The 24,061-nt window shown below is 54.4% G+C and overlaps 1 protein-coding gene across 1 annotated transcript; it reads left to right on the top strand.

Annotated features, from left to right (window-relative positions):
• Nucleotides 1–1,038: 1,038 nt before the first annotated feature.
• Nucleotides 1,039–20,966, top strand: LOC102691522 (trichohyalin-like). The gene is made up of 11 exons (XM_069198138.1): nucleotides 1,039–1,138; nucleotides 1,227–2,030; nucleotides 2,394–2,531; nucleotides 3,402–4,074; nucleotides 7,553–7,803; nucleotides 10,206–10,985; nucleotides 11,762–11,941; nucleotides 12,324–13,269; nucleotides 18,569–18,714; nucleotides 18,848–20,038; nucleotides 20,084–20,966. Exons 1-11 carry the CDS (start codon nucleotides 1,129–1,131, stop codon nucleotides 20,089–20,091), a joined length of 5,127 nt encoding a protein of 1,708 aa, XP_069054239.1. The 5' UTR covers nucleotides 1,039–1,128; the 3' UTR covers nucleotides 20,092–20,966.
• Nucleotides 20,967–24,061: the final 3,095 nt, after the last annotated feature.

Below are 24,061 nucleotides of genomic sequence, written 5' to 3'. Positions count from 1 at the left end.
GCAGGGGAGACGCAGCCCAGATACAGTATGCTGATCGTTTTTGTTTTTTCATAATTTGCACGTTTACCTGCGTGACACTAAATCAATCAAGTACCGGTCCTAGTGGTTCTTCCACATTGTGAAGGGCTACCGGAGGAATGTTTCCCTGCTTCCCAGTTGTCCCCATTCCATTCCTCTAACTGGAATAGCGGCCAAAACTCTGCAGAGACGCCCCAGCTGCCCAGTCTTTACTGGCTCTCTGCTTCTTCATCTTCATCACGACGCGCCCCAGAGCTCAGACTGGCTGTTCGTCTCCTGTGGGTCAGTCAGTCTCGGTGTGGAATGAAAGTGTTGGGGTTTGATTCTGGCTCAGTCCCTTATACTTATATAGAATAACATGCTTCCACACTAGACTCTCTTAATATCTCCACTAAGAGCTCTTTACAGGTCCTGGGGATCCCACTACCGCCACCAGTGTGCAGCTCTTTACAGGTCATGGGGATCCCTCTACCGCCACCAGTGTGCAGCTCTTTACAGGTCCTGGGGATCCCACCACCGCCACCAGTGTGCAGCTCTTTACAGGTCATGGGGATCCCTCTACCGCCACCAGTGTGCAGCTCTTTGCAGGTCCTGGGGATCCCACTAACGCCACCAGTGTGCAGCCCCACCTGGATGATGCTCCAGTCCTCTCCCCACCCACCAGCTCTCAGTGAAGAGGAGAGCAGAGTGATGAAGCCAGTTCAGAGAGGGGGGTTATTAGGAGGCCACGATGGGTAAAGACCAGGGGGGTAATTTGGCCAGGACACCGGGGTAACACCCCTACTCTTTTTGGAGTAACACCCTGTTGATGTTGTTGTTAATTTTGAGGTTATTGATCCTCGATCGTACCGCTCGGGACCGGAGAGCGCGGTTTCTGAGCTCGTAAATATTCAATTCAGGGGGGAAATTTGGCCAACCAAGCGTCATACCCCTTCATATCCTCAGAGACACCCCAGAAAACCCCAAGAAGCTGTACCCTCAAGGCAAATCAAGCAAGCCCTTCAGTCTCACTCAATCATCATTGATCATCAGCACCTGACCCTGAGCGGCTCTGGACAAGATCACAGACAGGGAGAAGAGCCGCTCGATCTCGAGAGGAGAGAGGGAGAGATGGCGACAGGTGGGCATCTTTCTGGGTGGCGAGTTACCCTAGGAAACTCCCTGTAGAAACCCTGCAACCCCCCACCCCCTCTCTCTCTCTCCCACAGGGTGGAGGAAGCCTTCCCAGAAGGCCCGGCGGCGGCTCCCGGAGATCAGGATGGTGCTGCTGGGAGAGACGGGAAGCGGGAAGCGCTCGGCCGCCAACGCCATCCTGGGCAGCGAGGAGTTCCTGAAGGGGAGGAAGCACTACGCGGTGAAGAGGCAGCGGGAGGAGGCCGGGCGGCGGGTCACCGTGGTCAACGCGCCCGGCTGGCGGCGGACGAGCTGGGCCCCGGGCACGCCCAGCCCGGAGCACGTCAGGCAGGAGGTGGCGTTCGGGGTGTCCCTGTGCCCGCCGGGCCCCCACGCCCTGCTGCTGGTGGTGCCGGCGGACTCGCCGTTCACCCCCCGGCACAGGAGGTCCGTCCTGGAGCACCTGGAGCCCCTCACCGAGGGGGTCTGGAGACACGCGCTGGTGCTGTTCACCCGGGGGGACGCCCTGAGGCACACGACCATCGAGCAGCACGTGGCGGGAGGCGGGAGGGAGCTGCAGTGGCTGGTGGGGAAGTGCGGGCGCAGGTACCACGTCCTGGACGGCAAGAACCGGGGCGACCGCGCGCAGGTGGAGGGGCTGCTGGCCAAGATCGAGGACATGGCGGCGGCGGCGGCGGCGGCGGCGGCGGCGGCGGCGGGGACGAGCGCCCGCTACTTCACGAGAGAGCCCGAGGGGCGGCGCAGCCAGTGGGAGCGGGACCCCGGGGCCGCGGACGCGGAGGAGGAGGGGCTGGCGCCCAGGGGGCCCGAGCTGCAGGCGGAGCTGCAGCACTTCGTCAGGGGCTGGCTGAGGAAGAGTCTCGACCCGCCGCCCAACGGTGAGTCGGAAATCGGCTGTTTCTGCGAAAAAATTATCATAAATCTCGTCGGCTCTGCCGAGATCAGCTCTCTTCCTATGATGCTGTCTGTGTAGAGCCTGCACGTCCTCCCCTGTGTCCTCCCACAGTCCACAGACGTGCAGGGGCGGTTATTTGGCTTCTGGAGGGGTCGGACCCCAGTGCGAGTGTCCCTCACCCCCCTGTGTGTGCCGGACCGGCACCAGGGCGTATTCCGCCCTGCGCCCGGTCCGAAAATGCCACTTCAATGTTCTGCAACGTGCTCGGTTCTCTGGAGTCGTCCCTCCGACCGGGACCCCTGCCTGCCTGCCGCAGTGACGTCCCGTTTCCCGTTTCCCGTTTCAGTGAGCGGAGTCCCCCTGGCCCCGGGGGGGAGGCAGGAGAGGGAGAAGAGGCTGCAGAGCAAGGAGCGAGAGAGCCAGGCGACGCCGAAGGCACGCTCCCAGACTCCGGGCGGAGACAGCCAAACACCACCCCCACTCGGTGAGTCCAGATCCCGGTTCTCCCGGTGCGATCCCGGGCGTGTGTGACCGAGCCCGAGCTGCTTCTCCACCCCCCTACCGGTTGGTCCCGCGACGCCCCTGGGCGCGAAACGCGGGGCCCCAGTGTGATGCCACGGGGAACCAGCCACCCGAGCTACCGGAGACCCGCCCGCAGGCTACGCGCAGGGCGGCTGATGACATCGCCGTGCCCGAACCAGCTTCCCGCTGCGTGTATTCCAGAGAGTGTCGAATAGGGAAAGCCCCCGAGGATAGAGGCTTCCGCCATACAAGGCCCCCGACAGACAGCCTCTGTGACGGGGACCCCAGACCCCCGTTAAGGACCCTACGCAGACGGTAGAATCCGGACTGGAGAAGGGCAACAGGGGACACACGACAGGATCAGGACAGGGTGACTGACGGGGGAGGGTGGGACCGCAGTGTTTCAGGGGCTCGAGGCGGGGGGGGATGCGAATGAGTCCAAAACGATCCGGTTGGTGGAAACCAGGAAGCGATCCAAAAGTCCATACCCTGGGAGACCCATCCCCGCACAGAGACCGGGGCCGAGGAATCAGGAGCATGGGAGTTGAAATCTGGCTGCTCCGAGCCCCGGACCCAGAGGGTCAGGAAGCCGGGGAAGGAGACCTGCCCTCAGGCGACCCGCGGGGGTCAAACCCTAACCCTATCCCAGCAGGCCGCCGTTTATTAAGGCCAAAAGGATGTTTGCCCAGAGTTGGCCAAGGCCTGGTCATTGGGGGTACATAAGGGTGGTACCCTCCCCCCTCGTATCTCCAGTCCGCGCCAGTGCAGCTTCAGGGTTGGTCTCAGACACGCCCAGCGGGGCTCACAGTGCTCTTGTGTTCCTGTTCTCCAGTGGGCGCAGGTGCCGCCCCAGAGACAAGCCCCGCAGAGACCCCACCTCCTTCCACGCTGTCCAAGCTGAGGGGCGTCCTGGAGGAGATGGTGCAGAGAGACCTGGAGCAGCGCGAGAAGCTGGAGAGAGACGTGGCGTCCCTGCGGGAGGAGTGGGAGAGGGAGCGGAGGGAGAAGGAGGAGAGGGATCGGGAGTGGAGGGGAGGGCTGGAGAGGGAGCTGCAGAGAGAGAGGGAGGAGAGGCAGAGGCTGGAGAGGGAGCTGGAGGCGCTGCGGGAGGAGAGGAGCAGGGAGCAGGAGGCGCTGAGGGAGGAGAGAGACCAGAGACAGAGGCTGGAGCGGGAGAGGAGCGAGGGAGAGGAGAGGAGGAGGGAAATGGAGGAGGAGCTGAGGAGCGAGAGGGAGGGGAGAGAGAGGCTGGAGAGGGAGAGGAGCGAGGGAGAGGAGAGGAGGAGGGCACTGGAGGAGGAGCTGAGGAGCGAGATGGAGGGGAGAGAGAGGCTGGAGCGGGAGATCGCGGACCTGAGGGAGGCGCGGGAGAGGGAGAGGAGCGAGAGGGAGGAGCTCAGGCGGCGCTACGAGGAGAGGGCCAGGTCGGAAGAAGCCGCTCACAGGAACGTCCTCCGGCAGATCCGAGCTCTCGCGGAGCAGCCCAGCGGGGCGGACGAGCTCCCGTGAGCAGCTCAGGGGGATAACAGCTGGAAGACAGTCGATGGATGAATCCCATTCAATTAACCAATTAACCAATTAACCAATTAACCAATTAACCAATTAACCAATGACAATTGCTTAGCAGTTAGAGTCTCTAACGATATTGCTTGGGGCACGAAGGGGGGATCACTGTCCCCCTGTACCGGCGAAAACCGCTGTAGAACTGGACCCCTGCGCGGTAGCAGGTTGGATATCAGGCACGGGGCCTGAGGGACTTGGAATCGTAGTCAAAGGGAAGCCCAGGTCAGGAAGCCAGAGGATTCAGGAGTCGGACAATCAGGTAGACGCGAGGACGTCGGCTAGGGGCTCCGCTGGGAAACCCAATACTGAGCCCCTTAAGTATTCTGGGAACCGGGACGTGTGATGGTGATCGAGGGGTCTGATTGGCTAATGAGTTTCTCTGCCGGCTTGTTTCTGATTATGGGGCGATTTAAGGTAGGTGGGGGTGGGGGGGACTGTGGGCACTTGGGGAATGACAGCCCCCCCCAGCCCCCCTCCATGAGACCGGCCAATCAGATGTGAGGAGGGAAGCCGAGCAGGGAATGCTGGGAAGGAAAGCGGCTCCCCTTGGGAAAAACACGAAACAGCAAAACTCTCGTCTGCCCCCCGAGAGCCACTCGTCTCCCGGTCTGTGGGGACAGAGCTGATCTGGAGTGTCGGACCCTCGCAGTGTGTGTGTGTGTGTGTGTTGTGTTACAGTTGTGCTTAAAGGTTTCAGGTGACTCAAAGCCACACACTTGTTACTCACAATTCACTGATTTCTTAAAAATGCTCGGAATGCGCTTAATCAAAGGCGCTCGGTTATATACTTTTCACTTAAAACCAATTGCCACAGACTTATTAAAATTGTCCGCAGTCTACTTATTGCAGAAAACTGCTGCCTTTATACATTGTGGCCTGTGACCTGTGACCTTCTGCTTATTACTCACGATTGCAGTGTTGCATTCTGGGCACAGAGAGAGGGGTGAACAGCTCACGTCTTTGGCCTCTGTGTTTCAGTTGGACTCCAGCCCAGAAGGGTTTTTTTTTTGGGGGGGAGGGGGTGTCAGATCCCGGCTGGTGGCGTTACAGGGGCGTGGAGGGAGACCGCCCCCAGACGATTGCAAGACCAGAGGAAACACGCAAACTCCCCCGCGGAACGTGCTGCGGTCCGGACTCCGGCCCAGGAGCTCGAATCAGCCCGTCTCTCCTGTTAAACCTGTTTGTGTAACTCAGCCCCCACGTCTCCCTGTGAATCACAGTCTCTTCACCTGGTGAAATAAACTCATGCCGTTTCTCTGTGTCTGTCGTGTCGTGCGTCAGAGTCTTTCGTTCCGGTCTAAGACTTCGGACAACAGTTATGGGATTTGCTGAGCTGGCCTGGTTTTCTCTTGCCCTTGGCTTCCAGTCCGGCGTGGGACTGACAGTCCGGGATGGTGTTGTAACCTCAAGTGAGCGCTCCAGCGTGTGGATGAGGTTCTAGTGAATCAGAAAGCCGCTGACAAATAAGGGTGAATATAATCCCGGAGAGAATCCAGCCCCCATCCTGTCCTGGGATGCAGAGAGAACATGCGAACTCCCCCATAGATGGTGCTCCGCCTGTCCTGTACTGTGCAAAGTGTGTAAATCTACCTTATTCCGCACAGAGGTTCGGGTTTATTTTGATTGAGTACATTAAAGAATAGGAAGAGTAAAGTACAGTCCTTTTGAATGTGTCCTTCATCTCTTATAAACGTGTATATTCATTATATACAGTATATATTATAATTATATTATATTATTATATTACACAGTATAATATATTCATTATGTATTTGTACGAAGTCTCATATTAACTACCGAGGAAGAATTTTAGCATTGACCTTTCATGAAGTAGTATAGTGACTATCTGCCTTTGCCCTTGTGCCTTTTCTGCTTAGCAACAGTATAAAAGGCTCATTCAAGCCCGTTATATGACGTTAATACCACAGAATGTCTTCTGTTTACGTACTCCCTTCTGTCCGCAGACAAGGTCAGATCGCTGCTTGACAAGAACGCGGTCAATCGCAAGGGAGTGTTTCGCAGAGAGGAAAAACAGCTCCTCCTCTGGAAATTGCGAATGAGCTGTCCAGAGTGAATCTGCTGTATAGACCTCACTGCAGTGACTGTCTCTGAGGAGAGGCTGCTCTCAGATCTGCGCGATTGTATCCTCCTCATGCGCGTGAAGAAGGGACTCTGCGTGACCACACCAGACCTGCGTGAAGAGCTTTCGTCGACACTGCGACACTGCGACACTGCGTTAAACATTCATTTCTTTCCCTTCTTTGTAAATTATGGAATGTGAGCATGCCCAAAGGGGTTGGGCCGCCAGCTGACCTTGGACCCCCAGAGGTTTCTTTTCTCCTTACTGAGGAGGTTTTGGTTCCTCTCCTCCGTTGTCTTCGGTTCTGTATTGACACAATGTCTGGTCAACTGCATTGTTAAGGGCCTTGGGGCAGCCTTGTTGTGGAAGGTGCTATATAAAAATACACTGACTTGAAAGAGCTCCCTCTCCCGGGCCAGTTTGTTCCACGGGTCTTTCCGTGAGACACAAGAGGAGAAAATGAGTTAATGAGATCCAGCTTTCTTTTCACATGTCCCTCTGCATGTTGAGTGGTTGCTCATGTAGCGCCCCTGAAGAGGGAAATTATTTAAAAATTCAGCTCCTTGTTTCCTCATCAGTGGCGAATTTCGTGCGAATGAGGAAAGGCAGCGGGAACTCCCCTCTCGCTGTGTTTCACAGACATAAACAGTAGATTATCGATTACAACTGTAGACTCTACGGGTAGATAACAGATAGGAAGACTGAACACAATAACATCCCGGTGAAAACTACACGGAAGAACAGCGTCCATCGCAGCCCATTCCACTCACCGGCCTGAAGGGGTTACAGGAAGAGTCCGCGGCTGGAGCACGAGGAGAATGTTCTCGCTCCTCCACATTCCTCTCGCAGACAGGAACAGCCGCTCCAGCTCAGGACGCCGACGCAGACGGCCGCTCTCGTCCTCTGGAGAAGGGGACCCTGCTGTGGTTTAGTCCTGGGGTAGGATCAACTGCTGTGACCTACTCCTGGAGAAGAAGTGATCACTGAGGACGAACCCTGACCTTCCATCAGCCTGCTGTTTAACAGCCCTGCTGTGGAATAGACCCTCAACGCCTGTGGACTCATCCTGACCCGCTGGGAGTTAACACACAGTCCCTGAGGCCGAAGGGAACCGGTGTGCAGCAGGTGAGCGCTTTTCTCTGTCCTGCGTCACCCAGCTCAAGGCTCTCCTCTGCCCCTCCCGCTCACAGGTGCCGGGACTGGGGGTCTCCTGGAGTAGAGTAAGCTGCTGTGGAGGGCTCACTGCCTCTTCAGTGCGACTGTGTGTCTCGGGGGTCTTGGGGCTCCCTAATGTAAATGAATCACCCTCTCCGTCCACAATAATCCGCTTTCTTTCACAGAAACACACAGTGGACAACGTGCGGCGGGGCTGAGCATCTGGAGGAGCCGGCGACACATCTGGATCGGTACCCCCAGCTGCCCGGGGTTCTGCGGGGGTTCGTGACTGAGTCCCTGGAGGTCTGGTGCCCAGAGAGAGGAGGGAGACCCCCGAGGCTGAGGGGGACAGAGACGGGAAGAGAGTCTCGCTCTCCAGGGGGGAGAGAGGAGGGACAGGAGACAGAGAGAGAGAGAGAGATGGCCACAGCTGGGGGTGAGTTTCTGGTCTGTTTCTCTGTCCTTCTGTCGCCCTGAGACAGTTCTTCTGCCCCGGGAAATACCCTCCTTCTGTCCCCAAGTAAGCCTTCACCGCGCAGGCAGCCAGAATCAGGAGGGAGCAGCTCACTTCTTTAAAACTGGGGCCGAGGGACGAGTTACAGAGCCAGAGTTCTACAATCCTGCAACGATCCTACTTGATAACTTACTGTATGGAGGTCTGCCATCAGACTGTACAACGCACCCACCTTGCGTCTGCGTTATGAACTATTATTATTATTATTGTATCATTCGTCACACTGTGGCTGTGTTGTGTGTGTTAAGCTGCTGCTGCACTGCAATTCCCCTCACGGGATCAATAAAGTATCTCTCGATCTATACCTAGTAACCGATCTATAACTGATAACTACTGCCCAAATCGGCTCACAGCGCAGAAGGATTTCGGCAGGGACGCAGGTTGATAAAAAAGTACCTCTTTAAATGCGGGACTTTTGGCAGGATAAATTCAGAAGGCGCAACAGCAGCACAGCATTATCCAAACGAGTAAGGCAAGAGCCGTCTTCCCCCCACCAGAACAATGAAAAACAGGTCGGTCTCTGCAGCAGACGAAACCTATACTTCGACTGTCCTGGAAGGGGTTGGGAATCCTGGGGCCTTTAAGGGCGGGACCTCGGTCCCCTTAGAAGCCTCAGACATCCCCCCTCCTCCTTTGTGAAAATCCCTCCCTTTGCAAATTAAAAACAGCGACGTCACCTTCCCAGTTCTCCTGCTCTGACACCAACTGGACCACGGGTGTTTGGGCTGTGGGCAGGCGTGGCTGTGGCTCAGGCCGCTGTCCAGGTTTCTCTGGCGAGCTGATTACTTCTGATTGCTCCCTCTCTCCTCCCTTTGAAGACCCCGAGCTCCTCCCCTAAGCTCTCACGGGTGTGACACACAATAGAGCCAATTTCCCAATTAAATCTGACACGAAACACATCGCTCGACTTAATTCTCCCATGAGACACTTTTTGTACCTTACTCACAGTCCAGAACACACAAAGAACAAACCAGAACAGTACACAAAAAGTTGTATTGCACAATCTACATCTAAATCTAAATAAATATGAATATAAATGTATTTATTGCACAGGTCCCTGGCATATATTGCACAAAAACGGTTGTAAAACAAACAGATGTAGCAGTTTGCTGTTCAGTCCAGAAACAGGTCCCTGTCAATGGCGCCCCTGCCCAGACGCACAGTGGACGCGCTGCACAGAGAAACCGAACCTGGGCCGACATCTGGACCCTCACCGCTGAGCAAGGGGGAAAGGGAGACCCGGAAATATAAACCCCCCAGACAGAGAGACACCGGAAGGACATGCAAAGCACAGGGAAACTAGGGACAGGACAGAGCAGCCATCTTCTGCTTTATTAACGGACCAGCCCAATGAGCTCTCACACTGTGACTCCACTGCCAGCTCTTCAGCCCGGTTTCATCCTCCCGGGCTGGACCTCGATCTCTCGGGTCTCCCCTTTCCACCGGTAGGAGAGATGTTAGGGTGTCCCCATCAACGACAGAGGTACAGAGACGCCCACTCTCGGTTCCTGGAATGGATTTGACGAGGAGGTCGGTATGGACTATTAATCAAAAGCTGTTCCTAGGAGTTCACCGAAGAGGAGCCCTCTTCTCTCAGTGTCCCTGAATTTGCCGCAGTGACCTTTAATACGAAGGACTAAGCCAGTACAATAAGGTTTATAAGCCAGAAGCCATATTACCAAGCAGTTCACCAATGAAGCTCAGCAGGTAAATTTCCCCCCTGGTCTTTACCCATCATGGCCTCCTAATAACCCCCCTCTCTGAACTGGCTTCATCCCTCTGCTCTCCTCCCCACTGAGAGCTGGTGTGTGGGGAGAGGACTGGAGCATCACCCAGGTGGGGCTGCACACTGGTGGCGGTAGTGGGATCCCCATGACCTGTCAAGAGCTGCACACTGGTGGCGGTAGTGGGATCCCCAGGACCTGTAAAGAGCTGCACACTGGTGGCGGTAGTGGGATCCCCAGGACCTGTAAAGAGCTTAGAGTGGAGTGTCCAGGAAAGAGCTATAGAAGTGTGAGGAATTATTATTATTAAGAAAATGAAGCTGGCGGTGGTATATGGATATTTTAGACACGTTACAATTTTATTGACATTACCATTCACTGCAAACTGTTTTTCATCGTCGAAGTTTCAGAATGATAGTTTTGTGTTTTGATTGAATTGATTGGGTCAAGGATGTGAAAGGACTCAAGTCTCTATAAGGAAATACTGCCCCCTTGTGGAGGTGAGGGACTGGGCAGTACTTTCTGATTGAGTGGAATTGATCTGTGCAGCTGAGAGGTCAGGAGTGTCCTGGCTCTAACTGTGCTCCTCCTCTCTGACAGGGGAGGGCGTCCCACCTACAGGAACACAGGAGGGACAGGCCGATTCCCATGACGCACCACAGCGTCTCTCAGAGATCAGGATCATCCTGCTGGGAGGAAGGCAGGTCGGGAAATGCTCATCGGGAAACACCATCCTGGGCAGAGAGGAGTTCAAGACGGGCAGGAAAACATACTGCGTGAGGAGGCAGGGGGAGGTGGCCGGGAGGCAGGTGACGGTGGTCTACACCCCGGGCTGGAGGTGGAAGTGGTGGGCTCCCGCGCAGGCCACCCCAGAGCACATCAGACAGGAGGTTGTGTACAGCGTGTCCCTGTGTCCCCCCGGACCCCACGCCTTCCTCCTGGTGATCCCTGTAGACTCGCCGTTCACGGAGAACCACAGGAGATCCGTGGAAGAGCATCTGGAGCTCCTCACGGAGAGGGTCTGGAGACACACGATGGTGCTCTTCACCCAGGCACACGCTCTGAGAGACACGACCATCGGGCAGCACATCGAGGGAGCAGGAGAGGAGCTCCAGCGTCTGGTGGAGAAGTGTGGGAACAGGTATCATGTTCTCAACAACAGGTACAGGGGCGACCGCACTCAGGTCACAGAGCTGCTGGAGAAGATCGAGGACATGGTGGCGGGGACGAGCGCCTGTTATTTCTCGGATGAGATGGAGAGAAACGGCTGGAGGGACGAGGAGCCCAAGGGCAGCAGGAGGAAAGAGCCGACGGCCGAAACAGCGAAGCGGCAGTTTGTCAAGAGCAACATGAGAAACAGCCTGGTCCACCCTCCCAACAGTGAGTCTGATCGACACGGCAGCACGCGGTCTCGAAGAGGGGGGGAGAGAGCGAGCGAGAGAGAGAGATAGAGCGAGAAAGAGAGAGAGATAGAGAGAGAGAACGAGAGAGAGAGATAGAGATAGAGAGAGAGAGAGAGCGAGAGAGAGAGAAAGAGCGAGAAAGAGAGAGATAGAGAGAGAGCGAGAGAGAGAGATAGAGAGAGAGAGAACAAGAGAGAGAGATAGAGATAGAGAGAGAGAAACAGAGAGAGCGAGAGAGAAGACCGCGGCAAAAATGGCACTCAAAGACGGGGAAGCAGGGTCACACAGACTCACACACACACTCAGACTTGCACACAGAGTCACACACACACATAGTGACAGTCACTCTCACACACACAGTGACAGTCTCAGACACACACACACTCTGCAGCCTGGGAGAGTTCAGGAGGAAGCCTGGAGAGTTCAGGAGAGAGCTGTGAGCTGTGAGAGTTCAGGAGGGAGCAGGGAGAGTTCAGGAGGGAGTTGTGAGCTGTGAGAGTTCAGGAGGGAGCAGGGAGAGTTCAGGAGGGAGCTGTGAGCTGTGAGAGTTCAGGAGGGAGCAGGGAGAGTTCAGGAGGGAGTTGTGAGCTGTGAGAGTTCAGGAGGGAGCAGGGAGAGTTCAGGAGGGAGTTGTCCATCCCCACTGGTTCTGAAAGCACAACTTTACTCAGGGGAACTAAGCCAATAGTCAGCAGCTGGGACTCTGCCTGTTCCAGCGACACCAGGGGAACCGCTTCCCTCCTCCTGTTTCAGTGGCGCCGGGGGGGAGGCAGGAGAGACGGGAGATCGCGGAGCTGCGGCAGGAGTGGGAGGAGAGGCTGCAGAGGAAGGAGAGAGAGATCCAGCAGAGGCTGGAAGCGGAGCTGCACAGAGCAATGAAGGAATTCACCCGGAACCGGAGCAGAGCGCAGAGTGCAGTTCAGCCCCCCAGCTGTAAGTCTGGACCCCTACACCTTGCAGTACCCTCTCAGGCTGTGCAGAGAGCAGCGAGGATTATTGAGACCAGAAACGGATTGGGGGGCAAAATCATCTATTGTGCGTCGCGTACAGGTCCACACCCCTGTAACTGCCCTATTCAGATTTTGTAGTCACAAAGTCAACCCTAACCTGCAAAGAAAGTCACACAAAAAAATTACATATCCCAGCAGGCCACAGTTTATTCAGGCCAAAAGGATGTTTGCCCAGAGTTGACAGGTGGATATATAAGGGTGGTACCCTCCCCCCTCCTATCTCCATTCCACGCCAGTGCAGCTTCAGGGTTAGTCTCGGACACGCCCAGGGGGGCTCACAGTGCCCTTGTGTTCCTGTTCTCCAGCCGGCGGAGGTGCCGCCCCAGAGACGAGCCCCGCAGAGACCCCGCCTCCTTCCACGCTGTCCAAGCTGAGGGGCGACCTGGAGCAGCAGCAGCAGAAACTGAACACAGACCTGGAGACACTGAGAGAGGAGCGAGAGAGGCTGGAGAGGGAGAAGGAGGCACAGAGAGAGGAGAAAGAGAGGCTGGAGAGGGAGAAGGAGGCACTGAGAGAGGAGAGAAAGAGGCTGGAGAGAGAGGAGACACTGAGACAGGAGAGACAGAGGGAGAGGAGCAGGGCGCTGGAGGAACTGGAGAGAGAGATGAAGACGCTGAGAGAGGAGCAAGAGAGGGACAGGAGACAGAGGGAGGAGACACACAGGAGAGAGATGGAGGGAGTGAGAGAGGAGCAGGAGAGGGAGAGGAGAGAGAGAGAGGAGACACACAAGAGGGAGATGGAGGAGCTCAGGCAGCACTATGAGGAAAAGGCCAGAGAGGAGGCAGAGAGACACAGAGAGACTCTCCAGCAGGTCAGTGTGTCGACAACACAGTTCACTCCAGCAGGACAGGAGCACAGGAGCTGCAGGAGGGAGACAGTAGAGAGACACAGAGAGACTGAGGAGCTGAGGGAGACAGTAGAGAGACACACAGAGACAGAGGACCTGAGAGAGACAGTAGAGAGATGCCGGGGGGAGATCGAGGAGCTGAGGGAGACAGTGAGGGAGACAGTGGCGAGACACAGAGAGACTGAGGAGCTGAGGGAGACAGTAGAGAGACACACTGAGACGGAGGACCTGAGAGAGACAGTAGAGAGATGCCGGGGGGAGATCGAGGAGCTGAGGGAGACAGTGAGGGAGACAGTGGAGAGGTACCGGAGGGAGACTGTGACGCTCGGACAGGGGTGCGAGACACAGGCGAGGCAGCAGGCAGAGGGCAGTGAGGCACAGCCCAGTGTGGTCAAAGCCCTCCTGTAACCAGCCCTGGTTAATGAAGTCCTGGGTAGGTGATTACGTGTCTCGATCAACCGTCCAGGCAGACAGGATGAACAGGCAGATGCAGGAGTCCAGATCACGGGACAAAGGGAGGAGAGCTCTTTATTCCGGATCACCTAACGAGGCCGGACTGCAGCGGCGCATTCGGACCTCGTTAAGAGACCTTGCTCTTTTGTCAGTTTTAGGAAACTCTGATTTCCCTCGAAAAGCGTCCCTTGGTTAAAAGCAGCCTCTACTTGTGGGCCGATGCAGTTTTCGAGCGAGGAGACGGGATCCCTTTCGTCTGGTGGTGTCTGGGTTGGTTTCACCGCAGGTTGTATTCGGGTTAGTTTAGAACGTATCTTAGCTCTTGCTCTGGGCCGCTGTCGGCATTATTTAAGAATCCTTGGTAAAACGGTCTTTGGATTTCCTCGGTAGTTATGTGTCTGAATCATTACTCCTCGCCCCGAAGCTGTGCCAGAGAACGAAGACGAGATCATTTACTGGGTGGGGGTTCGGATGATTTAGCTTTAGGGATTGATTTACCTACTCGGTCATGTCCTGATCTCTGTTGTCTTGTCATTATCCTTCCCACTCGTGACAATATTCGACGGGGGAGCCCGACTGGGGCAGACGTGCAGCTGACATCCATCTTCCTGCATGTAGAGCAGCTGGAGTGCCCTGCGGCACAAACACGCAGAGCACGCAGAGCAGTTCCTGAAGCTAGGCATCCCTGGACCATTTACCCAGCATGCCTCTGCGTGGCGGAGGAAACTACGTTACCCAGAAACACCTGCAAGAACTGGGGGGAGGCATGCAGACACTCTCCAGGATCCAAATACATAAAGGTCTAAATAATGAGGAAAAGAAAATATCCAAATCAACACTGAATATGTCTAATAAAGGATTGTTGAACTAGAGGTTTGTTTCTGCTTCTTGTGTTGGGTTTTATACCAGGAAAAGATCTGATGCCAAGACTGCTGACCGAGCTCCAAACCCTTCTGTGTGACTCCAGGTGACTCCACTTCCTCACTCACTTCACATACCTCCATATCTTTTCTCACACAATCTATCCATCTCTTTCTAGGCCTGCCTCTTCCTCTGTTACCTTCCACCTCAGAATGCATTACCCTCTTTGTTACTTCCCCAACGTCCCTCCTCATGATATGTCCATACCACCGTAACCTCGCCTCTCGCATCTTCTCAACCACATCCACCACCCTACGTCATCTACGGATTTCTTCATTTCTGATCTTATCCTTCATTGAAATCTGCAGAATCCATCTCAACATCCTCATTTCAGTTCTTCTCATCAAGTTCTCTTCCCTCTTTCCAACTGCCAAACATTCAGCTCCATATAGTAGTACAGGTCTAATCGCAGTCTTTAACTTTCTAGGAATTTTCCTGTCACAGATTATTCCAGTTATTTCTCTCCACTTGTTCCATCCAGCTTTCACTTTTTGTTTTACTGCCTCCAGTGTTTCTCCTCCCTTTACCAGTTTTGATCCAAGGTGTTTAAAGCCATCATCCTGTTTCAGTTTTCCTCCATTTGTCTCCTCAACATTGGTCATAGTATCTCCTCTTCTCTCCATTACCATTATTTCAGGTTTTTCTGCATTCATTTTCAGTCCACCCTTTTCCAGACTCCTCTGCCATTTGAACACTTTCTCCTGTAGTTCTACTTCTGAATCTGCCACCAGTGCCACATCATCAGCAAAGATGAGTTCCCAAGGCACTTCTGTTCTTACCTCCTCTGTCAGTGTGTCAATAATGTTTATGAAAAGGAAAGGACTTAGTGCTGATCCTTGGTGTACTCCAACTGTGATTTCAAACTCTTTTGTCTCTCCCCGTTGTGTTATCATCTTCGTAGTTGGATCTCTATAGGTTGCTTGAACTAACTTCACCATGCTTTCTGGTACTCCTTTCTTCCTCAAGCACCAATACACCACCTCTCTGGGCACATGGTCATATCCCTTCTCCAAGTCCAGAAAGGCCACATACAGCTTTTTCCCTTTCTCTAGTGTCTTCTCCTGTAACTGTCTCATCACAAAAAATGGCATCTGTTGTGCTTTTCCCCGCTGAGAATCCAAATTGTGAGTTGTGGATCCTGACTATCTTCCTGAATGTTTTCCAGGATTTTCAATCCATGTTCCAGAAGTTTTATTCCTCTATAGTTTTTACACTCCATTGGGTCTCCTTTCTCCTTGTAGATGGTAACCATACTGCTTTTTGTCCATTCTTCTGGAATTCTCTCTTCCTTTGCAATATTGTTTAGCAATCTCGTCAGCCACTGAATCCCCTCTTCATCGAGGTTCTCAAAGTGTTCTGCTGCTATTCCTGATGGTCCAGTTGCTTTGCCCACTTTCATCTCTTTGATAGCTTCTGTCACTTCCTTTACTGAAATTTCTTGGATTGGTCCACACACTACGTCTGCCTCCACTAGGTTCTCCCTCTCATTTTCTACATTTAACAGATTTTTGAAGTACTCCAGCCATCTTTGCTTGATCTGTTCTTCTTTAATCAAGACTCTGCCTTCTCCGTCCTTGAGTACTGCCACCCGGATAATATATTTTTTCTGTCTCGCTCTATGTTTAGCAGTCTTGTAGATTTGGTCCTCTCCTTCCTTTGTTTCAAGTTTCTCATACCATTCTTTCCAGGCTCTTTCCTTTGCTCTTGCTACCCTTCTTTTTGCTACCTTCTTTAGTCTCTTATATTCTTATAATTCTCCAGTGCCATCTTTCAGTGCCTTGTATGCACTTTTTTCTTTTCCTTCAGTGTTTCCTGAACTTCCATATCCCACCACCACTCTTCATTTTCCCTCGGTCTGCCTCCTCTTGTCTTTCCACAAACCCTGGTAGCAGCCTCTTCTAGGATGTGGCTCATCTCAGTCCACTCTTCTTCAACTGAAGGCTCCCCTGTTTCCTCTGTGTTGTTTTTCATTTCTCTCACCAGCCTGTTGAAATCTACTTTGTTTTCTCTCAGTTTCCACACTTTTGTTCGTGCTGGGTGTTTCCTCTGCCTTATTCTTCGCTCCTTCAATATTGTGATGTCCATCACCAGTAGCCTGTGTTGTCTGGTAACAGCCTCATAGGGCAGGACTTTAGCATCTTGGACTTTCGCTCTATCAATTCTTCTCACTAATATGTAATCTAGGAACAAGTAATAGGTTTATTCCATGCTGAAAAAAAAGAAGAAAGAGAACACAACGTTTCGGCCGTGGAGCCTTCTTCAGGTGAAGAAGTGGATCCTGAAGAAGGCTCCACGGCCGAAACGTTGTGTTCTCTTTCTTCTTTTTTTCAGCATGGAATAAACCTATTACTTGTTCCTTTGCAGCCTACGCATGCTGACGCAGCTACCCACCTGAACTAATATGTAATCTATTTGGGTATCATGGCCTCCACTCCTGTATGTCACCTTTTGCTCATAATTCTTCGTGAACCCTGTGTTCACTGCAAACAATTCAAGAGCTTGGAGTGTGTAGTTGTACTATATACACAGACACACTATATATACTATATACACAGAGATGTATATAGTTCACAGGGGTATATAGAATATAGTACACAGATTCAGATTTCCCTTGGTGTTTACAGTCTTTAGAAATCAATCACTTATACCCATGTTGTTTAAGGGTTGTAGTAAAGGTTCAGTTTTTCCTGAGGTGCCACAGGCCTTCGGCTGTGTTATCTTTTAACAAGCTGTTATTTATTCCTCATGACTTCAACCTTAACGACATGCCTCCTGATGGGAAATGCAGCCCGACCAGTTCCTCTTGCGAAGAGCTTCACAGTGCTCTGTGGAGTTATCGAGTGACAGGCGTCCTCTTTCATCTCGTCGTGCCTGAGGAGACTCGCAGGACAAGTCTTCGCCTGTGTCTGACAACGTCTCCTCTGAGTTCATCTCCGTGAGTCGAGTCAGGGACGAGCCGATAAAGTCACAGTTTGTATGATTGAAGACTCGGGGCTCTCGGGATGGGAGTCTCTCGGCATTGCTGGAGTTGGTGAGTCAATTCAGAGACTGATTTCAGATCCTCTTGTGCAGATCTAGAGATTTCCTCAGAGAGACTGGGGACTGGAGAGAGAGACAGTAAATCCTCAGCAGCATGGAGACTAACTGCTCAGTAAAGAGATCAGATCATCAGAGGTACAGGAATGGGTTAATAACTATAGGAATATATCGATATAAATACAGAGTCTGATCTCAGTTCCTCTCGTGCAGATCCAGAGATTTCCTCAGAAAGATGTGGACTGGAGAGAGAAACATGAATATTTTCACAGCACAGAGACTAACTGCTCAGTAAAGAGATCAGATCATCAGAGGTACAGGATTGGGTTAATAACTATAGGAATATATCGATATAAATACAGAGTCTGATCTCAGTTCCTCTCGTGCAGATCCAGAGATTTCCTCAGAAAGATGGGGACTGGAGAGAGAAACATGAATATTTTCTCAGCACAGAGAGCACAGTTGTCAAAAATGGTCAGACACTCAGAGGTGCTGAAATGGGTTATTAACTAGAGCGTCTGGAACTGAAGACGTCCTCTCTCCTCACCTCTGTGTGCGGTTCTAATATCTCCACAGAAATCACTACCACCCTGACGGGGACTGTCATTCACAGACAGGGGTGGTAGTTCATTCCTGACGTCCCCCTATTCAAGTTCCAGTTGTAATTTCTCTAAAATCAGTTTGTGTTGAGCTCTCTCCTTCATGGTTGTGCAGTTAAAGGATGAAAGTAGCGATTTCTTCTCATGAAAAAACACACAGGCTCTCAGGACAGGTGATTTTCTGAGTATCGGGTGAGTAAAAGGTGTATTAATAGACATTTTTCCAGTAAGGGGTTTTGAACCAGGTAAACGGGTTGCGAAACAATCTCTGTTTCCTGCTCGACCTCATTCCTTCTTTATCTACCTGGTACCATCTTAGTCGTACGCCTGCTAGTTGTCTCCCGGAAGACAACTGGAGTGCATTAATCCTGGAATAGAAAGGACTTCTGTGTGTTAATCCTGGAATAGAATAGACTTCTGTGGTTTGGTCCTGTGTGGAATAAACCTTCAATGGGTTAATCCTGGAGTAGAATAGACTGCTGTGGTTTGTTCCGTGTGTCGATTTAACTGCTGTGGGGGGTGTATTGCCTCTTCAGTGCAACAGTTTGTACCTGAGGTCACCCAGTACTGCTCGTCTGAGTCCTGGGGCTCCCAGAATTTAACTAATCACCCTCTCGGTCAACAATAATCCGCTTTCTCTCACAGAAACACAGAAACACACAGTGGACATTGTGCGGCTGGACTGAACATCTGAAACATCTGAGTCTCCGGAGGTCTGGAGCCCAGAGAGAGGAGAGAGACCCCTGAGGCTGAGGGGGACAGAGACGGGAAGAGAGTCTCGATCTCCAGAGGGACAGAGGAGGGACTGGAGGAGACAGAGAGAAATGGCCACAGCTGGGGGTGAGTTTCTGGTCTGTTTCTCTGTCCCTGTCTACAGTCAAACTGTCCTCAGAGACACTGTCCTTGTGTACCGACAGAGAGAGTGAGACAGCAAGACTTCTGAATTATAAACCGAAACCCATCTCTCTGACAGGGGAGGGACAGGTGGATTCCCATGAGGCACCACAGCGTCTCTCGGAGATCAGGATCGTGCTGCTGGGAGGAAGGAAAATCGGGAAATGCTCATCGGGAAACACCATCCTGGGCAGAGAGGAGTTCAGGCCGGGCAGGAAAACGTACTGCGTGAGGAGGCAGGGGGAGGTGGCCGGGAGGCGGGTGACGGCGGTCTACACCCCGGGCTGGAGGTGGAAGTGGTGGGCTCCCGCGCAGGCCACCCCAGAGCACATCAGACAGGAGGTTGTGTACAGCGTGTCCCTGTGTCCCCCCGGCCCCCACGCCTTCCTCCTGGTGATCCCTGTAGACTCACCGTTCACGGAGAACCACAGGAGATCCGTGGAAGAGCATCTGGAGCTCCTCACGGAGAGGGTCTGGAGACACACGATGGTGCTCTTCACCCAGGCACACGCTCTGAGAGACACGACCATTGAGCAGCACATCGAGAGAGAAGGAGAGGAGCTCCAGCGTCTGGTGGAGAAGTGTGGGAACAGGTATCATGTTCTCAACAACAGGTACAGGGGCGACCACACTCAGGTCACAGAGCTGCTGGAGAAGGTGGAGCAGCTGGTGAGAGGAAATCGTGGCCAGCATTTCACGCCCAAATCCTACCAGCAGCTGGAAAAGGAGCTGGAGGCCCTCAAGGAATTCAGGAGATGCCAGAGCATGACGGGACTCCCTCCTAATAGTGAGTCGCCAGGCAGTAGTAATGGATCGCCGAGACACCGATGTGGCAGTCAAGGGGAAGGTGAGTGCTGTCCGGTGACGGTGATGGTGACGATGTGCTGTCTTGCAGTGAGCGAAGGAGGAGCTCCAGAGAGCAGCCCGGGACTGTCTGAACTGCCGGAGGAGCCGAGGAGAGAGAGGGAGCTGGAGGCACCGAGAGAGGAGAGGGAGAGGCTGGAGAGGGAGCTGGAGACACTGAGGGAGGAGAAGCAGGGGCTGGAGAGGGAGCTGGAGGCACAGAGGGAGGAGAGGGAGAGGCTGCAGAGGGAGCTGGAGAGGAGAGAAGGAGAGGCGAGGGAGAGGGAGAGGAGCAGAGCGCTGGAGGAGCAGCTGAGGAGAGAGAGAGACCAGCGAGCCGGGCTGGAGCGAGACCTGGAGACACTGAGGGCGGAGCAAGAGAGGCTGGAGGGAGAGGTGGAGAAACTCCGGCTGCTCCCGGCGAGGAACGGGGGTCCTTCGGAGCCCCAGAGATGGGACTCCTCCAGAGAGATCCTCTAGCTGTGAGAGCCCCTCCCTCGTCCGTTCCTGTGGTGGCACCTGTGCCCTGCGAGGGGCAGTGGGGGTGCAGGTCAGTGTTCAGCCTCGATACGACGTCACCCAGCCCCGCAGCGAGGGGCTCGTCCCGGCCCCAGTCTGTGCGTCTCTGCGCTGTCCCTTCCTGCGACGAGACACGCCCCCCTGGGACAGTGTCCTGGAGCGTCAGTGGCCAAGCGATCGGTCCCTGAGTGTCACGGACCCTCGTACCCCACACAGCTCACACGGGGCCGCCGGGAAACTGGGGCTCAGAGGCAGAACAGCGCCGCCTACTGGCCTAGCAGTCCTCCAACCCCCTGTTGTCCAAGGGGGCGGGCTGGAGGCCGTCCACGGGTCATCCGCAGGTCAGCGCCCCCTGCTGGTCATCGGCAGTGCAGCAGCGCCGCCTACTGGCCCAGCAGTGACACTTCCAGCAGGAACCTGGTTGCTTGTCGGGGCTGAGGGGCGGTCCTGTCCAATGCGTTGCCAGGGAGACTGCGAGGCGGCCAATGATGTGTCTACGGCGACTCTGCAGGGCGGGAGCAGGCGAGGGGGCCTGGGTCAAGGGTCAGGGGTCGGGGGTCAGGCGAGAGTTCTCCTGGAAACCCCAGCAGTCCTCTGGGAGAGGGCGTGGGAGCTTAATGGTTGATCTAAAGCTTGGAAATTGGGGTTTATCAGATCCTACTCTGCAACCTTGACTCTATTTCAATATATCTTAATATTTTCGATTCTCTCGATGTGCTGTCCCGTCTCTTCTTGGCGAGAAAAGCTGACAACCACCGCTGAGTGCTGTATTGTTGTGCATTGATCAATAAACCTTGATTGATTGAATAAAAGGTTGCTTTTTTCCCCAGATCAAACGCCTCTGTCTTTCTCCAGTCTCCAGCCCCCCCCACAGGAGCCCAGCTGGGGTGAGCCTGGCCAGTACCTGGAGGGGAGACTGCTGGGAAAACACCGAGGCTGCTGCTGGGAGAGGTGTGAGTGGGGCCAGCAGGGGGCGCTCTCACCCTGCGGTCTGTGTGGGTCCTGATGCCCCAGTATAGTGACGGGGGACACTGGGCTGTAAGAAAAAAACACAGGTAGAGTCCAGTACAGATGTAATACAGTGCAGGCAGGGAGGCTGCACAGGAACAGGAACAGGTTTATTCCTGCTTGAAGGACGAGACGAGAGAGACGAGAGACCCCATGTTTCGGCTGGGGAGCCATCTTCGGGTGTGAATTTAATTCTCCTTTCAGCGGGGAGTACTGGGCGAATTCATGTGTAGGGGGGCCATTACACGATATTAAACGGTATCGCCCGATGTTATCCCCTTATTCAGGGTTCCCAGGTTTCATTTTTTTTTTAAAGAAGAGCCGATTCCAATCGAAATCGATCGGGAGGTCAGATCAGGACATGCAGCCTCAGTTCCACACCGAAGAGCAGAGGAGCGCGTCGCCGCACAGGGGGGAGAGCCGGGGCTCCGAGGGCACGACCTACGTCCTCCTGGTGTGTGGCGACCTTGCGGACCAGCAGGGCTATTAAAGGGACTATCGGGGTGCCTCTGGTGCCCCGTCCTGTCTCCTCTAGTCTCTGTGTGACCCCTGCAGCGCGCGGAGCAGATAAAGGGACTATCGGGGTGTCTCTGGTGCCCTGTCCTGTCTCCTCTAGTCTCTGTGTCACCCCTGCAGCGCGCGGAGCAGATAAAGGGACTATCGGGGTGCCTCTGGTGCCCCGTCCTGTCTCCTCTAGTCTCTGTGTGACCCCTGCAGCGCGCGGAGCAGATAAAGGGACTATCGGGGTGCCTCTGGTGCCCCGTCCTGTCTCCTCTAGTCTCTGTGTGACCCCTGCAGCGCGCGGAGCAGATAAAGGGACTATCGGGGTGTCTCTGGTGCCCCGTCCTGTCTCCTCTAGTCTCTGTGTGACCCCTGCAGCGCGCGGAGCAGATAAAGGGACTATCGGGGTGTCTCTGGTGCCCCGTCCTGTCTCCTCTAGTCTCTGTGTGACCCCTGCAGCGCGCGGAGCAGATAAAGGGACTATCGGGGTGCCCCTGGTGCCCCGTCCTGTCTCCTCTAGTCTCTGTGTGACCCCTGCAGCGCGCGGAGCAGATAAAGGGACTATCGGGGTGCCCCTGGTGCCCCGTCCTGTCTCCTCTAGTCTCTGTGTGACCCCTGCAGTGCGCGGAGCAGATAAAGGGACTATCGGGGTGTCTCTGGTGCCCCGTCCTGTCTCCTCTAGTCTCTGTGTGACCCCTGCAGCGCGCGGAGCAGATAAAGGGACTATCGGGGTGTCTCTGGTGCCCCGTCCTGTCTCCTCTAGTCTCTGTGTGACCCCTGCAGCGCGCGGAGCAGATAAAGGGACTATCGGGGTGCCTCTGGTGCTGCACAGTCCCCGTGGTTCCAGGCGCAGGACAGATGGAATATGGGGGTGCAAGAGTTTTGGGGGCTCATGCCGTACAAGTGAGAATCAACTGGGAGCTCAGGGGGGGAGTTCTGGCGCGCGGCCGGGAGACCTGAGCTGGTCTCGGGTGGTGGAAACTGCGGCGCTGATCTTCCTGCTCGCTGTGTCCTTGGGGTGTTTCTGCCTAATTGGTGGGGGGTGGGGAGGGGGGGATGATTTTGTTTTAAATTAAAACGTCTGCTCCACTGTTGGGGGGCGAGACCCCCTGGCGTTGGGGGCTGGTGGCGAATTGTTTCAGCGCCCAACCGGGACTCTTGCGCGAGTTGATTTCCGTAGAAGATTTATCAAACCACGTCGCTTGTGTCCGGAGTTTTAATTTCCCCCTTGATGCGCTCCACTCCTGACTCGCACCCTGTACCTCTTCTGTTTTTATTTCGAAGTCTTTTCCTGAGGTTGGGGTTGTCGGAATGGCTGCGCGGCACTGTCGCGATCTGCGCGTCTCCCACTGGGAAGCTCGATTCAAAAGCAGGGAACAGACAGTTTTCAGGATCCGTTTCTCGTTAGATGATTTGCAGGCCTACCCATAACTCTCTCCTGTCACCTGGGGGTTTCAGGGGGGCCTTCCGCAGCACGTCGTTCTGGGGGGAGGAAACGTGGAACCTGCCGTCCTCAACACGGATACGACCCGGGCTGAGATATTTCCGAAACCTCGCTTGGGAAATTCGGCAGGAATTCTCCAGCTTGGCTCCTGTCAGGCTTTGCTGAGGCACCTCCGTTTTTCCCGCTGTGCGTCTCCCAGGAGGGGTGACTGGAGCAGAACGATCACTGTGCGTCTCCCAGGAGGGGCTACTGGTGCAGAATGACCGCTGTGCGTCTCCCAGGAGGGGTTACTGGTGCAGAATGACTGTTGTGCGTTTCCCAGGAGGTGTAACTGGTGCAGGATGATCACTGTGCATCTCCCAGGAGGGGCTACTGGTGCAGGATGATCACTGTGCGTCTCCCAGGAGGGGTTACTGGTGCAGGATGATCGCTGTGCGTCTCCCAGGAGGTGTAACTGGTGCAGAATGACCGGTGTGCGTCTCCCAGAAGGGGTTACTGGTGCAGAATGACTGTTGTGCGTCTCCCAGGAGGGGTTACTGGTGCAGGATGATCACTGTGCATCTCTCAGGAGGGGTTACTGGTGCAGGATGATCGCTGTGCGTCTCCCAGGAGGTGTAACTGGTGGAGAATGACCGGTGTGCGTCTCCCAGGAGGGGTTACTGGTGCAGAATGACTGTTGTGCGTCTCCCAGGAGGGGTTACTGGTGCAGGATGATCACTGTGCATCTCCCAGGAGGGGTTACTGGTGCAGAATGACCGCTGTGCGTCTCCCAGGAGGGGCTACTGGTGCAGGATGATCGCTGTGCGTCTCCCAGGAGGGGCTACTGGTGCAGAATGACCGGTGTGCGTCTCCCAGGAGGGGTTACTGGTGCAGAATGACTGTTGTGCGTTTCCCAGGAGGTGTAACTGGTGCAGGATGATCACTGTGCATCTCCCAGGAGGGGTTACTGGTGCAGGATGATCGCTGTGCGTCTCCCAG

The sequence above is a fragment of the Lepisosteus oculatus genome, chromosome 14, assembly GCF_040954835.1.
Source record: "Lepisosteus oculatus isolate fLepOcu1 chromosome 14, fLepOcu1.hap2, whole genome shotgun sequence".
Classification (NCBI taxonomy): domain Eukaryota; kingdom Metazoa; phylum Chordata; class Actinopteri; order Semionotiformes; family Lepisosteidae; genus Lepisosteus; species Lepisosteus oculatus.
Note: the sequence above shows the minus strand (reverse complement) of the source record. Positions and strands in the feature narration are given on the sequence as shown.

Excerpts from the sequence above, each read along its gene's own strand:
- LOC102691522 (XM_069198138.1), top strand. Across the intron at positions 4,075-7,552 it reads AGCGGGGCGGACGAGCTCCC|AAACACACAGTGGACAACGT; the intron begins GTGAGCAGCTCA and ends TTTCTTTCACAG. Across the intron at positions 13,270-18,568 it reads AGTGTGGTCAAAGCCCTCCT|AACATCTGAGTCTCCGGAGG; the intron begins GTAACCAGCCCT and ends CTGAACATCTGA.